Source organism: Eurypyga helias, unplaced genomic scaffold (genome assembly GCF_000690775.1).
Source record: "Eurypyga helias isolate BGI_N326 unplaced genomic scaffold, ASM69077v1 scaffold44678, whole genome shotgun sequence".
Lineage (NCBI taxonomy): Eukaryota > Metazoa > Chordata > Aves > Eurypygiformes > Eurypygidae > Eurypyga > Eurypyga helias.
The window spans coordinates 1,045-16,023 of NW_010269708.1; the positions used below are offsets into that span (position 1 = coordinate 1,045).

The 14,979-nt window shown below is 39.4% G+C and overlaps 1 protein-coding gene across 1 annotated transcript; it reads left to right on the plus strand.

The window, feature by feature from the left end:
• The first annotated feature begins 2,203 nt into the window (after positions 1 to 2,203).
• Positions 2,204 to 5,483, plus strand: LOC104514487 (chromosome unknown open reading frame, human C5orf63). Its single transcript, XM_010158184.1, has 3 exons — positions 2,204 to 2,323; positions 4,123 to 4,179; positions 5,221 to 5,483. Exons 1-3 carry the CDS (start codon positions 2,204 to 2,206, stop codon positions 5,398 to 5,400), a joined length of 357 nt encoding a protein of 118 aa, XP_010156486.1. The 3' UTR covers positions 5,401 to 5,483.
• The last annotated feature ends 9,496 nt before the right edge of the window (positions 5,484 to 14,979 follow it).

The following is a 14,979-nucleotide window of genomic DNA, read 5'->3' on the forward strand; positions in this document are numbered from 1 at the left end:
GTCAGTAAATATTTGCTCCTGAATTCCAAAGATAGTGTTGCTTGTAATTAATTAAAATTGGTAAGACAGTAAGACACTGTGCTAGCTTCTTTTTCTGGGATCTTGAAGCTTAGGTACTGATACTGTCTTACTCATTCCCCTTCCACTGATGTTTTGGTAGTTGTTGTCAACTGGACTCAAATTTACTAGGAGCCATTTTGTACACATTTGTGTATATATGCGGGAATAAGATACATGGATATCTAGGCTTTATTCATTCTGCTCTTCACAGAACAATTTGGGGGCATTTTCCTTCTTTTGAAGGCACAAAATTTGGCTTGCTATGCTGGCAACAAAAGTATTACATTAAAACTTGCCAGAATTCAAACTGTTTGTTTTGGCATTTGTATCTTCTATATGAAAAGGCCAACATGCTGCAATTTTTTATGCCAAAACCACAACCATCCTGGGCACTTGTTTGCTGTGGATGTTAAAATTTCTAAGTATGACTGAGGCGGTTTACTATCATGCAGATTTGCATTTTTCCAAAAAGTTCCAAGCTTACTTATGCATTTTTTATGTACATTCCCAGACAATTAGATTTGCACCTAGCTAAGTAAAACAAATGCAGAGCTGCATAGTTCGTAGGAACCATGACCAATGGCAGTGCGCTGTCAGTCACCTGCAACTTTGCAGTGACAAGCAAACATACCGTTCCTCCCCTGCAGCTGACGTTTTACTGGTATCAAGCCTGACACCTATAGGTGAAGAACCCTTTCTGTCCCAAACTAAAGAGAAAACCCAAAGCCCATTCATTGCAGAAGTCTTTATTTTACATAATTAATTTTCATGTGGTCAAAGAAAAAATCTGATTCTTTGATAATTAAGGCTATAATTTTCAAAAGGTAATACTTTTGCTTCATATTTGCTCTGTTGAAACTTCTAGAAATATGGCAAGTTACCCTTCCCAGAGTCCTCTGGAAAAAAAAAGGTGTCTGACAGTGTAGTAAGGCTGGTGGAGCAGTGTCATGTCCCCCATTAAATTTCTCTTGTAGTTGTTGCTTAGAAACATAGTAGTTAAGCAGCTTTAAGTTGAGAGTCCACTGCAATGTATTCTTACTTAGCAGTTATGCTGGCTGAACTGTCTCTCTAAAAAAAAAAAATCCTATGTAGTATTAGTACTGAGATATTCAATGAATGCACTAGGCTCTGTTTTACTGAACATCCTAAAACACGCTTATCAGTTGTGATGTAGTCCTGCTCACACTGAAGTTGTTTAAACATGTTCCATTACTTTGTGTGTTTGTGTTTAGCTGTAGTTAGTAGAACTACAGTTGAGTCGTGCCTGAACAGAAGCAGTTTGTTTTTTTGTAAAAGGGACTTGATTTTCCTGGTATAAATTTTGATGTCAACTGCCACGTCTGCTGGTAGACTCCGTGCAGACTCCCTTTTGATTCTGTTTTTTGACTTTCAGTCCTAAAATGCCTTGCAAAGATCCCATTAAGAAACAAGTTCGGAGGAAGGTCTGTTGTTATTAGTGTTATTCTGAATAAGTGACTTCCAGACTCCAATATGGTACCTTTCAACAACACTAAATTTACTTAAACTCTCCCAAAGAAATCACAAATCCACCCATATCTTTCAGAAATTAATTTGCTGTTGCAGTAAGGACTCATGCCAATGTGCATGTCTTTAATATTACCAAGTTAAATCATCTTGGCTGCAGCTTTTTATTCACTGCAGAAAGCATTATATTAATATTCTGATTAGGTACAGATTAGTTTTTTGATGGAATAATTTTGAGTAAGTAGAATACATGAAGCACTGCAGCAAGATTATTGTGGTTCAAAGCACAGCACTTTGCATTTTGTTAATACTGTGTAATTCTTACTGGCATTTATGCAGTTGAAACAGCAATGCATTTATTTCAGCATTTGTTTTAGGGAATTTAAGAGACATTTAAGCAAGAAAACATGTTTTTGTTTGGGGTTTTTTTTTTTAATGGAACTACACTTTCTGAGCTGTGCAGTGTTTCTGGCCTGCTGCATAGTAGAACATTTTTCTGATGAATGTGATAATACTGTGAACATAAAAATCCCACAAAAATGTTTTGATTATGTGTATTTAGAACTGCGGTTGAAGTATCACATTTATCTTAACATTAGACTTTGTGAGCTATAACTTGCCACAAAACAATTAAACATTTTATTTTCGCCTTAACAGGATGATGATGCTTTGTCTTCTTAGCAGAACACTGCAACTAGCAAGACATTCATGCAGTCCACTGTGGAGACAACTCTCTTCAGCCAGTGCAAATAAGCCAGTGTTGACTTTATTCACCAAGGTAAAAGTTGTTTACAGAATAAAGCTAGGCAAGACTGCGTATTTATGTGCTTTGATTTACATGAATCCCAGACAAAATGACTTGGCCATGCTGATTGTAGCAAGCAAGTAGCTACAACCAACAAATGAAGATTTCAAGATAGTTGTGACACTATCAGTGACACTGTGGTCCATGTACTAGTTGAAAATTGTGCTCTAACTGCTGGTGTTTCTCCTGGAAATGAAGAACAAAGATGAGTTGTTACATATAATCTGCTCAGAACAAGCATCAGCAGCCAAAGTATGCTCTTCAACATAATTATGTTTATTCAGCACTACCTGTGAGACTGAAGACATATGCAAGTAGTGTTGGCGGTGCAGGAGGAAAAAGTAGATTGTCCTTTACCCTCTTTTTGATTTATTGGCTGTGTAACACTAACAGGAATAAAATGCAGGCAAAAGTTTTTCTGTCGCATGACCAGATAGGATTCTTAAGCATATTTAGAAAACAGATGTGATGAGCAGGAACGGTCATTTATGAACAGTCACCTTCCATGAATTGTCATCAGGAGCCTGTACTACCAGCAGAGATCTTCCTGCACTTTTAGATGGGATGGCTCACGGTGGGCTATGGTGTATTTATATGGTTGATGTAGCCTTCAAGAGGAGAGTAACTAGAAATGCAAAACACTGAGAAATTTGACATCAGTATGGCGGTATTTTTTGGAGATGGATACGATTAAAACAATTTCTTCCTCCTGCACAATATTTGTTCATTCCAGCCCTAGCTGTAAAAGAGTGTTTAAGCTGGTTTTCAGAGCATAAGGACTTGTCTGTGTGGAAAAGACAATTTAGATTAGATGTGAATTAAAAGTATTTAATCCAAATTAATTAACACGAAGGAAGTATGAAGTAGCTGTTCCAGGTTAACCCCTTGTTTAAACAAGCCCTGGGAAGATATTAAGTGGGAGGAAGAGGAGAAGGTCTTTTCCAGCTGTGAGAAATATTTCATGGCAAAAGGACAGAGCCATCACTTCCATCACTCTCTATTTTGCTATGTGAATTATAGGCCAAATTCTGCCATTACAAGCACTGAAGCAATATGCCTCCATGGAAGTCACTTCTTCAGGTGTGCACTGCTCTAATGATCATGATGCATGATCAGCGGAAGTCAGCTGTGTAACTGTACTGGATGCCCATGGAGTTTTTAAAAATGAGAGGTTTTCTTTGATGCCATCACAGGTCGTGCAGTTTGACACACTGCAGCTCTTTGCCAGTTCTCTGTGCTGGAGGTTGCTATCCTCCCAGCTCTGCAGGTTGGAGGAACATGCTTAATTCCTTACAGGCAAAGTCAGTCAAGGTTATCCTAGATCATTTTTTTGCGCTATTTGAACTTATGTGATTTCCTCATTCCCCTTCTATGAAGGGAAATTCTGCTATACAGAGTGAGTACCCGCAGTTGTTTTCAGCTGGTAATGGCAGCGCTTTGAATATTCGTTGCTGCTGACTAAAGAAGGGGTCTGTGCATGACTGTCCAGATCATGCCCTTGAATCAGCCTTGAAGAGCTATTGAAAACTCTTAATTTGAACTATGAGAAAAATCATAGCAAATGAGAAGTAATTAAATTCTGTGGCTGAATAATTTATTTTCTTTTCATCTGTGCTGAATGGAGGAAGATTTAGAAGGCAGTAAGAGAGTATGGGGGAAGGAACCCACATATACAGTAATGGTCACTCCTGTCTGTGTATGTTATGTTACAGTACAAATGATCTGTGTGTTTTACTGTATGTTTTAAGTTGGTCTGAATATTTTTCCCTTAGAAACCTTGCCCTCTATGTGATGAAGCAAAAGAACTGCTTGAGCCATATAAGAGAAGGGTAATGTATTGCAATACTGTACCAATTTTCTATATGGAAAGAACAGTTAATCAGGATTCTTTCTTTGTAAAAGAAAGGATAAGTGGCAATGGCTTTAAATTGAAAGCAGGTAGATTTAGACTAGATACACAGAAAAAATTCTTCCGGGGGAGGGTGGTGAGGCACTGGAACAGGCTGCCCAGAGAAGCTGTGGATGCCCCATCCCTGAAGTGTTCAAGGCCAGGCTGGATGAGGCTTGAAGCAATGTGGTCTAGTGGAAGGTGTCCCTGCCCATGGCAGGGAAGTTGGAACTAGATGATTTTAAGGTCCCTTCCAACCCAAACCATTCTATGATTAAATGAAAATTGCTTGTATTTATTTGCATCTGTTATTCTTACATGGGTGACCTCTTCAAGACAATTTCAGCACTGATTTCCATAAAACTCATTATCCAAAAGCATTTTGAAACAATGCTACTCAAATAAATATTGGCAAACTAAAGCAATATACACCTTGTTACAATAATTTTTAAACCCACTGATTTTGTAAATACTATTGCCTTGTGTGATAGAGGAGTTTGCAACTTTTATGAGGCTGGTAATGATATCATTTAGGAAGGATGTTAATAAGTGAGGCTTCAAATATTTGAACTATATGTGACTGCAATTTCTGCCACCCTTCAACCAGGTTTTGATCTTTTTCTTGAAGAAAGAAACTGTTAATAGAAGCATTATGAAGTGTTGCACTCTGCTGCCTAACAGGCAGCTGTTGTGTTGCCATCAGCATATTTGTAGTTGGTGCTCACAGAAGAGTGGTTCTGCATAGAGGATCAACAGTATCATCCTGGACTAGGGAGAGAGTCGTTTGTCGACACGCAGCTAAGGATTGTGGCTACGTACATTTTGTACCCACAAAATTGGTAATTATCTACAGCATGGAAGAATAAATCCAAAAGCACCAAGAGAACAGCATTGCATTTCTGAAAAAAATGTTGATAAATGATCAAGCAGGTATTGTTTTTCAGTGTCAAGTAGGTACTAACATACTTCTTTTCTGTGCCAGTTTATTTTGCAGGAAGTGGATATTACCCTTCCAGAGAACACTGCATGGTATGATAAATACAAATATGACATACCTGTTTTTCACTTAAATGGGAAGTTCCTAATGAAGCATCAAGTAGACATTCAAAAATTTGAGGACCAGCTTAGGAAGCTGGAGTTGCAAAATAATACAAACGAGTGAAGAAAATGCAGCTGCTCTGCTGTGGATCTCAAAGGACTGTACAACATAAATTGTGTGAAAAAGCAGTATTCATTATCTGGCCTGGTCAACCCACCACAGCATTTCAAGATTGTACAGGTCTCTTAGAGACTTCCTTGAAGAAGTCTAGGAGTCTATCCTAAGTACTCATTTGAAATTATGATGATGGCATTTGCTGTAAATAAAAGGGACACGATTAAAGACAGCACACTGTCACCAAAACAGTCATATCTATATCACAATTTGATACAGCTGTTACATGAACACTGAATTTACTTTTCTTCTAACAGGATGAATGTATGTTGCACTAAGTCTATTTTGTCCGCTTGCAGCAAACATTGAGCTTCTTAGTACTTGAGTTACTTCTAGTCACAAGAAAAAATAAAAAGTGAACTATAATTGAGCCAAAAGAGCCAAATCTGTAATGAAAACAGCATTTATTAGCTACAAACATGTCTCTCTGCATGCTACTTTCTTCAGAGTATAAAATGAAATTAGAAACCCAAAAAGTGTCTTTAAAATTTTCCTGGCCTAAGATATGGGACTTCTCCCTTAGACTCCAGTTATGTTCTTAAAAAAATCCATGCTAATATACAATTATTTGCCCTGCTTAGGGATACTTGTGTCATAATTTTCCATCATTACATATCCCATGCACAGAGAAAACATGTTTCTCTGATGTTAGGGGAACAGCGTGTGAGCCTATGAACTAGAGTTCTGCGGTATTTAAGTCCAGTCATTAACACGTTCTAACAAAAGAATCATATTTCAGTTCTATCTGCAACACAACTGCAAATCCGTTTACCACATAGCAAGAATACCATTTTATCAAGGGTTACTGCAGTTCTGTGGGTGCATCATTGCCAGTGTAGGGATGTGAGGTAGGCAGAATGCCTGTTTCAGAAGGAGGAGAAAGATTAAAGAAAAGTTAAGTTGATTCATCTGTAATAAGCACTGGAGAAAGTTGATGGTATTTTTGATCTATTTAATGGATCCTTGAACACAGAAGCTAATCTCTACCTGCTGCATTTCTGTTCTTTCTACCATGGTGGTATGCAGTCTTCTCTCATCACTAGAAATTTAAACAGAGACACTTGACAGATGTGTCTTCACAGAGAGGAGAATCCAGACACAATACTCATTTAGAACAGCAAACTGAAATTCACTAGGATTCATTACTGACTTTAGCTTTTGGAGTATGGTTCAATAAGAAGCCGACTGATCAGCTATGGTAAAAGTGAGGAGTCTCTAGCATTTGGCAGATCATTTGCAACCCGATTCTGATGTATTCTGCAACATGAAAAATTTCTGGGCCATGGGCGATGAGAAAATAAAACTTTCTTCCACTTCAACTTGAGTCTGCTCAGGGGTCTGAAAGTATCCAAGAGTTCCCAGCAAGGACAGCTGTGCCCTTTTCATGGGAGAGAGCTTTCGGTAAGCTCAGCCACATCATCAAACTATAGCTTGTGATTTATAGGACTTCAGAACTTGCATTTCATAGCACTTCACCATCCTCAAGAGGTCTGGAAAAAGAGAGTGGCATCAAACTGGATATACTAGATTTGCAGGAATTGAAGAGAAGGTTAGAAGTTTAAGCATGTCCTTAATCCTGGTTAAGGCTTTCCATCAGCAATTCTGTAACTCATCCAAAAGTGAAATTACAGCCAACTATTGCTTCTAAAGGAAAACACTCACCCTGACCTTTCAATAACCAGTTTATTCTTTTTGTAGCCTTACTTTGCCTTTAGAACCTGCTGCTTTACCCTAATATGGTCATTTACATTGTAGAGGAAGAGTAAATGGGGGACGTTGTTGGGAAAAAAAAAAAAAGCTGAAACTTCTCAGGAGTGACTGATCTTGAGTAACCCAGTAAAGTGTTAAGTGTGATGCTTTCCACAACATGAGTGAGGAGAGAAAAAAAAAGGGCAAAATTTGAAATAGCAAGATACTTCTTGAATTGTGTATTGCAGCATAACTGTGCCCTATCCACAGTGTTTTTCATCATTATTGACAGAGGAACAGGACCCCAGAGACAAAAACTTCTAAAATTTCTGCAGTTCATAACGCTACAATTAAAATTCCAGGTGTACCAAAAGTTACTGTTAAATAATAAGTCTGAATTACCTCTGTGTCAGCAAGCCAAATGCCATTTGCTTTCCTTCTATAATTTGAGGTAGTTTCAGAGGGCTCAGGTTTTTCCTGACTCAGGTTTTGTAATAGCAGAACTGGCATACAGCACTTTTCAACCACAGTTCAAGCGCTTCTCTAAAATACAGTATTACTATCTCAAAAATATGGAGGACAGAGGTAATATGGACTTGCCCCATTTCCCCATATACATCACTGACAGAGACTGGAATAGCCATCAGAGAGCAATTTGCCTTTGTTTTATTTTTAATAACGTCTATTTTGGAGAGGGGGAAAAAAAAAAAAGGAAGCTAAAAGCAAACTTACTAATCACATAGGAGATGATGAATCCCTTCTTCCTTATTCATTCAGACTGTAGCCAGTGCCAGATAATATTTCCCCCTTTACTTTGTAACGTGAATGATGACAGGATTTTTTTTTAATAGCTTTTGTCTGTGGTGTAAGCTTTTTCAGTGAGATGGAGGTTTTCCACTAGTTCTGTATATGGGTGCTAGTTGCATATAATGCACCAGGAAGAGGTGGCTGCTTCTTCCAGTTGGTGCTTTTTCTTCTGGTGTACAATCAAATATAACCTTTTATTGTTCAGTTCTGTTTTCCTTGACAACACAAGTACCAGATTCAGGTGTGTGAGAAAGGTCATTTTAGACCCATGTGCAAGCAACAGGCCTGGACTCCAGGGTGAATGTTTTGTGTTATGGAAAGATCACTGCCAGCCACTTCCTCTCCAAACACCACACTGTCCTTCCAAAGCCAAAACATGGGATATACTGCTGAAATCTGCTGGCAATATCTAAGACGATGTTACTATTGTATTGTTTTATGGGAATGGAAACCCTATTCTCATCAGTTTGGACACAAAGGTAGGAGGTGGAAACATGTCAGTATGGACTGTTGGTGTCAAACCTCAAAGAAGGAGCTGTGATAAAATCGTTTCCAGATAAAACCCCTGCAGGCAAGGTGATGAGCAAGAGTCTGACAGTTCATTTTGAACCGTAGGTGCTACTTCAGCTTTCTCATTCCAAAATTAGGTTGTGTCAAGGTTGCTGAAGGTGTTATTCCCTTCTCTGTTACCTTCTCTGAAGAACTGAAGTATACTGAAGTGAAAACTCCAGTAGGCCACCTGCTTTGCTCATAATAAGGCATTCAGTGACTTATTTTCACAAATGAACACTGAGAGATCACATCTTCTAAGTAGCAGATCAGACAGAGAAGTGTTTCAGCATCATCTTCCAGTTCCCTGCCATTATCAGTCCTAAAAAGTCATGTGAACTTGTGATCACATAGACAAAATAATTTATTAACCTCAATGGGACCAGAATTTTACCTCCAATAGTTAATTACTTTGCATTTCCTTTGACAACAGGGGAGACTGAACAAGTGCTTGTGAGACTGAGCATGACTAGCAGGTTTGCCACCTTTATTTTCTAAAAATAAGAAAATATGTTTCATATGTAAATTTGAGGGCTTATTCTTCTTTTTGAATGTCGTTAAGTGCTGCAACCTCCCAGCACATGCATCTCTCTAGTCAAATGTCTTAAAAGTATAACCTTAAAACAAGAAAGCATATGCCCCTGCTGAATACATATTTATGGAAGCATATGTAACTTTGTGAAAATTGGAAATTTACTCCTTTGTGTCGTGGTGTAATTCCAGTTAGCAGAATACCATGAAGTCACTCTCACAGGTTCCCCCTCTCCTCTTCCAGACAAGGGGAAGAATCGGAGGAGAAAGAAACAAGGAAGCTTATAAAATTGAGATCAGAACTATTTACTAATTGAATCTAAATGAATATATACCAATACTACTAAGTAATTAAAATAATAGAAAATAAAACATATGATACAGTATGATACAATTATAATACAGTTGCTCACCACCCTCTGACTGATGCACAGCCAGGTCCTGAGCAGTAGGAATTAGAGCCAGAGAGCCCGAGAGCCGCAGCCCAAGAGTGATCGCAGCAGAGTCCAAGTGAACCCTATCAGCGACAGTACGACTGGGAAAACTAACAGCCACACCAAGTCATTCCAGAATGAGCCAGCAAAGGAGTTAGCCAAGCAGCTAATGCAGGAGTTAGAGAGCTAGCAAGTGTAAGGAAGTACGAGAGAGAGAAGAGTAATAGCTCCTGGACCCCCTCCTCACCTCTGCCCTGAGCATGACCTACTATGGAATGAAATACTTCCTTGGTCAGTTTGGGTCAGCTGCCTGAACTCTCTGTCCCCTATGCTGCCTGTACTGAGACAGCGAGAGCTGGGAATGCAGCTGCAGGATCAGAAGTGGAGAAAGACCTTGAAACTGGTGCAGCCATTCCCCATTGCCAGCTAAGAACTTATCAGTACTTCTCTACGTAATTCCAGGAACACAGCTTCCTAGCACTCACAGTAAAGAGAGTTAACTCTTTCCTGACTAAACTGAGCACAGACTGTGAACATTGTCAGGAGTGCAAAGCTCCATAATGTACTATCATTGTAATGTAAAAAGAGCTTGAATGCAAGATGAACTCACTTCCTATTTCTGGCCAATTAAAAAGCATGTACACAATGTCCTATCTTCTTCCAGAAACTATAAATAAGTACCCACTGGGCTTACTTGCTTACATGTTCTACTTCTCCAACTTCTAATTTATGTCTTTAAATTACACACAGTATATAGAAGGGCTCGTCTAATTTCTTTAAGCAGATACAGAATCTCAAATTTCCTCCTAACCCTTTCTGTAAAGCTTGTTTCTCATTTAAGCTGCATTTTTTCTCTCTTGTGTGTAGCATCTAACTCAACAAATTAACAAAAAAATTGCATGTAGACTTATCCAATTCTGAAAGTATTAAATTCTGTTTCAGTCTTGTGGATGCATTCTTCTTTAATCATGTGGCCATCTGGATCAACTGCAAGACCAGCAACACGTGGAAGTAAACAAAGCCACATGTGCAAGTGTTTTCAAGATCATAGTTAATTTTTTTCCTCAATGACCGCACCACTTTCCAGGCAGTTTTGCTCTATACTGTACAAATATCATGTCTGTTTTATATCCCATCCTCCTGGCAAGAAGACGCTGACCCACTCTTGTGAAGTTTCTGGACCTTGGACACCCAAACCTGAGTTCTCAGAGGTCAGGATTAGATTTGTGAGATACACCTGAACAGGAAAGTTTCAACAATTAGGGAATGCCAACTGAATACTGACTTCTGTGGTGGCAAAAGGCATAAACCACAAAAGGTAAGAACAACAACGCCACCTTCTGTCCCCCATCCTTGCCTCTCATAGCATTTCAGATCAAATTCTAGTTCTTGGTCTTTATCTTCAGGTGATACGTCACATGTGCCATCCAAAGGGTAAAATGAGTTCCTCCAGGAGACAAATACTCTCAAGTGTCTGTCTTGTCTGTGAAATGAACTGCAGGGACTGAGGGCAGTCCAGACCTTCCATATTTTTCCTTATGTTACCTTCTGGAGTGCATATGCTTGATCAAAACTCTAAGCACAGAATATAAAATACCACACACACCCCCCAATCATATACACTCACAAGTCTTAGTGCAACGAAGCACAACTAACCCACTTCCGGGGAGAAGATGAGTGAACAACATGTGACATGCTTTACTGGAATGCACCTAGATACTGTGGTGATTGGGGCAGATACACCTGACAGCTTTAATTCAGGGCCTTACTAAAGGCCCTATATTTTTAGCCTGTCTCCTGAAGAAAAGACTTGGACCGTGTATTAGCCCAATTCCTTTCCTTCCCTTCTCCCTGTCTTCTCTGACTACTTCCCAGCAATGTTTAACCCAGGGACCAGTTCAACAAAGTAGTCCAGCTGGGTTTGGTTGTTTTGGTTGTGGGGTTTTTTGTTTGTTTGTTTTGTTATTGTTTGTTTGGTTTGGGTTTGGTTTTGTTTCAGCTATTACATTCCTACAAGCTTCCTGAAGATCTGGTCCCAGGAAAGTGAAAGAAATCTCCCCATTCATGTCCCCCAGTGGGGGAAAAGCATACTGAATGAAGCCACCATGCATTTTGACCAGCTGGCTGCTGCCAGGCAAACAGCGGAAGGGCAGCTCTGTGCTGACCATGAGAGTTAACATCTCTCATCCAGAAGGCGTATCACAGCAAATATGCCAAGGAGTCACACTGCTGCAGTGAAAGGAAGCTTGTGGAATAAAGGTCACAAATCCACTGGGTACCAGACTTACCAACTTTGTTTCTCACAAAATGGTCTGTTTAGTTGAAGACAAGTGCTTGAAAAGCACCACTGTAAAATTCAGGCACCTAATGACAAAAAAGTGGTCAGAAACCACATTTATACACATAGACATGGTGTGTGTATAGGTCTAGATGCATATTTAAGCTTCTGTGCTAATAGGCAAGACATCCATTGCAACATGGTCTTCATGGTAGTAAGGGTTGTCACTGCAGATCTGTTTGCAAGGCTGGTTACAGGTGACTATTAATGTTCCCACTCCAGTGAACATCCACGTTTCTGCTTAATTTAACTCACCTGCCCTTTGCCCAAGTTTACTGAGTTACTCCAACAAGCAGTAATGTGCCGTCTCCTGTTTTAATACACAGGTAGCACCTGGAAGAGTACCTGTGTCAGAGGGGGTGAACACACAGCCAGGTGCAAAGATAGGTGTGAGTTTCTTCTCCACTGATGGAAAAGCAGATGACAAGCAAAACCTCCCTGTGATTAGACTTCTAGCAAAGTTTAAGTATATCTCAGTGTTTTAATGTGCAGTTGTACTGAGAAAGTACAGCAGTTTCACAAAAATATAGCAGATACTATCTCAGCCCTCCAATGTTCATTTGTTTTGAACAAAGAAAGCAAGGTTGCTTGAGAAAGACCAGGAAATGGAGAACTATAGTTAATAACAAAAATATTAGGCTTCAAGTTTCCTTTAGGCTATTCATTGATATCTTAGGAACTTGTAGCTGTCATAAAAGACAGGTTGTAAGCTTGTCTTGTAAGCTGTCTAAAAGACAGCCTTAACGGAGTTTCATCGATTTGGATGTTTTTGTTGACATCAACAGGAGCCTTACAGGTGCAGAGGTGGAGCAATCCTCAGAAGAACTCCCTGTCTGACTGCCGACAAACAGGTGCTTTGAGGTTTTAACTTCTTTTATGATGAGAACTGATGTTTTTCCGTGTTGGGGCTGTGTTGTTTCTTTTGTTGGTTTTGTTTGGGGGAAGTTGTTTTGTTTTGTTTTTTTTTTTTTTTAATCCAGTCTTGGATCTCGCATGGTTCCCGTTAAGGCTGAAACATGCAGACGGCTTTCGCTCCCCGAAGGCTGCTGCCTAGCTCAGCGCTGAGCGCAGGCGAGTCCTCGTTTCACGCCGACGGCGAGGCTGCGAAGGATTTTATAAAAGGCTCTTATTTAATTCTGCACACATTTGCAAAAGGAAATAATGTATATTTCTCTTGAAGCATTATTGAAACAGCAAACAATGTTGAGACTGCAGAACACAAGAACGCCAAATAAGAAGTTGAGTTAGTATTCTTACTGATAAAAAAAAAATAATAGAATTAGTAGACAGAAGACTTATCTCATGAATAAAAGGGGCTAAGCTTTGCTGTAGCCTGTGAATGGGAAAAAGTTTTTGATAACACCTTTTTAAAATACTTCCTTCTTATGAGAAAAATAGTATAATACAAACAAGATAATCGCTAAGGTACTGATACGCTGGCTGCAGAAGAAAACTCCTATGCCATTCTAGAACTACATTTGCAAGCTCAGTAAGAATCTGTTCATCTTCCAACCTTCTTGAAGGCTCAGATAGTTGGTCAACTCATTGAAAAAGTTCAAAGACATCTCCTTTCAGGCCTTGTGCCAAAAATAGCTTCAAAATCTTGCAGAGATGACTTAGTTCTGAAAATATGCATACAACTAATCAATAGTGAACCTGCAAGATATCCTCTCCCAAGTTCTGGTCTAGAAACCTAAAGCAACAAAACTGCTTGCTTTCTCACCTGCCTTTCTTTTTAGGATGCAGCTTATTTTTGTTGTATGTGTTTTCCACTAAATACGCCACTGCAAAACACCACCTCCTCTTCTGTATACCTAAGAATATTATGCCAGAGAAATACATGGTATAGTAACAACCAAGAGGGAATAAGGAAGTAATTTGGATTTTATTCAGCATGTGGGATAACATTCATGCTTCACTTTGAATCAACTGCCAGGCTTCAGAAAGGGACTACCCTAAACCCAGATGCCTTAAAATTCTAATGAATTGTTATTTTCTTCTCTTTTTTTTTGTAATGCTGAATCTTGAAAACACCATCTGCATTCTTTAGGACACAAAACTCATTATTCCTTCCTCCTCCCCTGGAAATTCTTTCATAATCAACTGACCGAGCTGTAAAGGTAAAAAATACAGCTCTACAGCCAAACACATAAAACTGCTTTCAGAGAACTGTCTTGGAATCACAAAGCAATACTAACGCATTACCTTCTTTATTATTATTGTTGAAAGTAAATAGGATTACTGTTTGTATCTGATAAGCACATACAACCTGCACAAACCTAACTCCACGGTCAGCTCCTTCCGGGAGAACGCTGTTTCCATGTCAGTCTTTTGCTAGGCAATGCTTGGGACAGGGGGGACACTTAGAGGAGGGGGGAGGTGACACACTTTGTCAGCATTTTTTTAAATTAGGTTTGTCCTTTTTTTTTTTTTTCCCCCTGTTGATACTAAGCCAAGGGTATGGTAAGTGCCCGTTTGGATTTCAGTGAGCCCCCAGCATCAATTTAAAACAGGGCTTACTGAGTTTGGCTCCAGGTCCTGCTGCTAACACCTCCTTAACAGATTCAGACAACAGAGTGCTGTTTCCTCAATTACTCTTCCTCTGGGGAAGCTTGGCCTTCCAGCATGCATCAGATACAGATTTCCTCTTAGCTGTCGCACATTCTTGATTCAGAGAAATTATAGGGCATCTGGAGAAGATTTCCTTCCGGGATACAACTGCTCACTTCAGTCTCATTCTCATGTCTTCCACCTGAAACTCCAGAGTCACTGAACCTCTTTCCTATATGCCTTTTCACTTTAACAAAATACAACCAATTTCTCACAGGTCGTCTGAATGACCTCTGGCAGCTTTCAAATACTCTTGGCCCTGTGACCCTTAACATTTTTCCTTTTCTACAGCAAGAGGGAGTAAGCTCATTCCCAGATGAAAGCTGAACTTCACCTCCCTGAAGGTCCAATTCTCTCTCCAAAATAAACAATAAATAGGGTAGAGACTATTGCTCTGATTGATTTTAAACATTTAAAGATGTCCCAGGGGTCTTCATTCTGCAGGTGAACTCTGATCACCTTTCAAGACTGGAATGAACACTTGGGTGTACTTGTCTGGGGAATGAATGATGGGCAGTCACAATGCTGCATGAATAGCAATATTCTAGAGTCTTGTAAGCATGCAGGAAT

Excerpts from the sequence above, each read along its gene's own strand:
- LOC104514487 (XM_010158184.1), top strand. The coding sequence starts at position 2,204 with ATGATGATGCTTTGTCTTCTTAGCAGAACACTGCAACTAGCAAGACAT. Across the intron at positions 2,324-4,122 it reads TGTTGACTTTATTCACCAAG|AAACCTTGCCCTCTATGTGA; the intron begins GTAAAAGTTGTT and ends TTTTTCCCTTAG. Across the intron at positions 4,180-5,220 it reads TTGAGCCATATAAGAGAAGG|TTTATTTTGCAGGAAGTGGA; the intron begins GTAATGTATTGC and ends TTTCTGTGCCAG.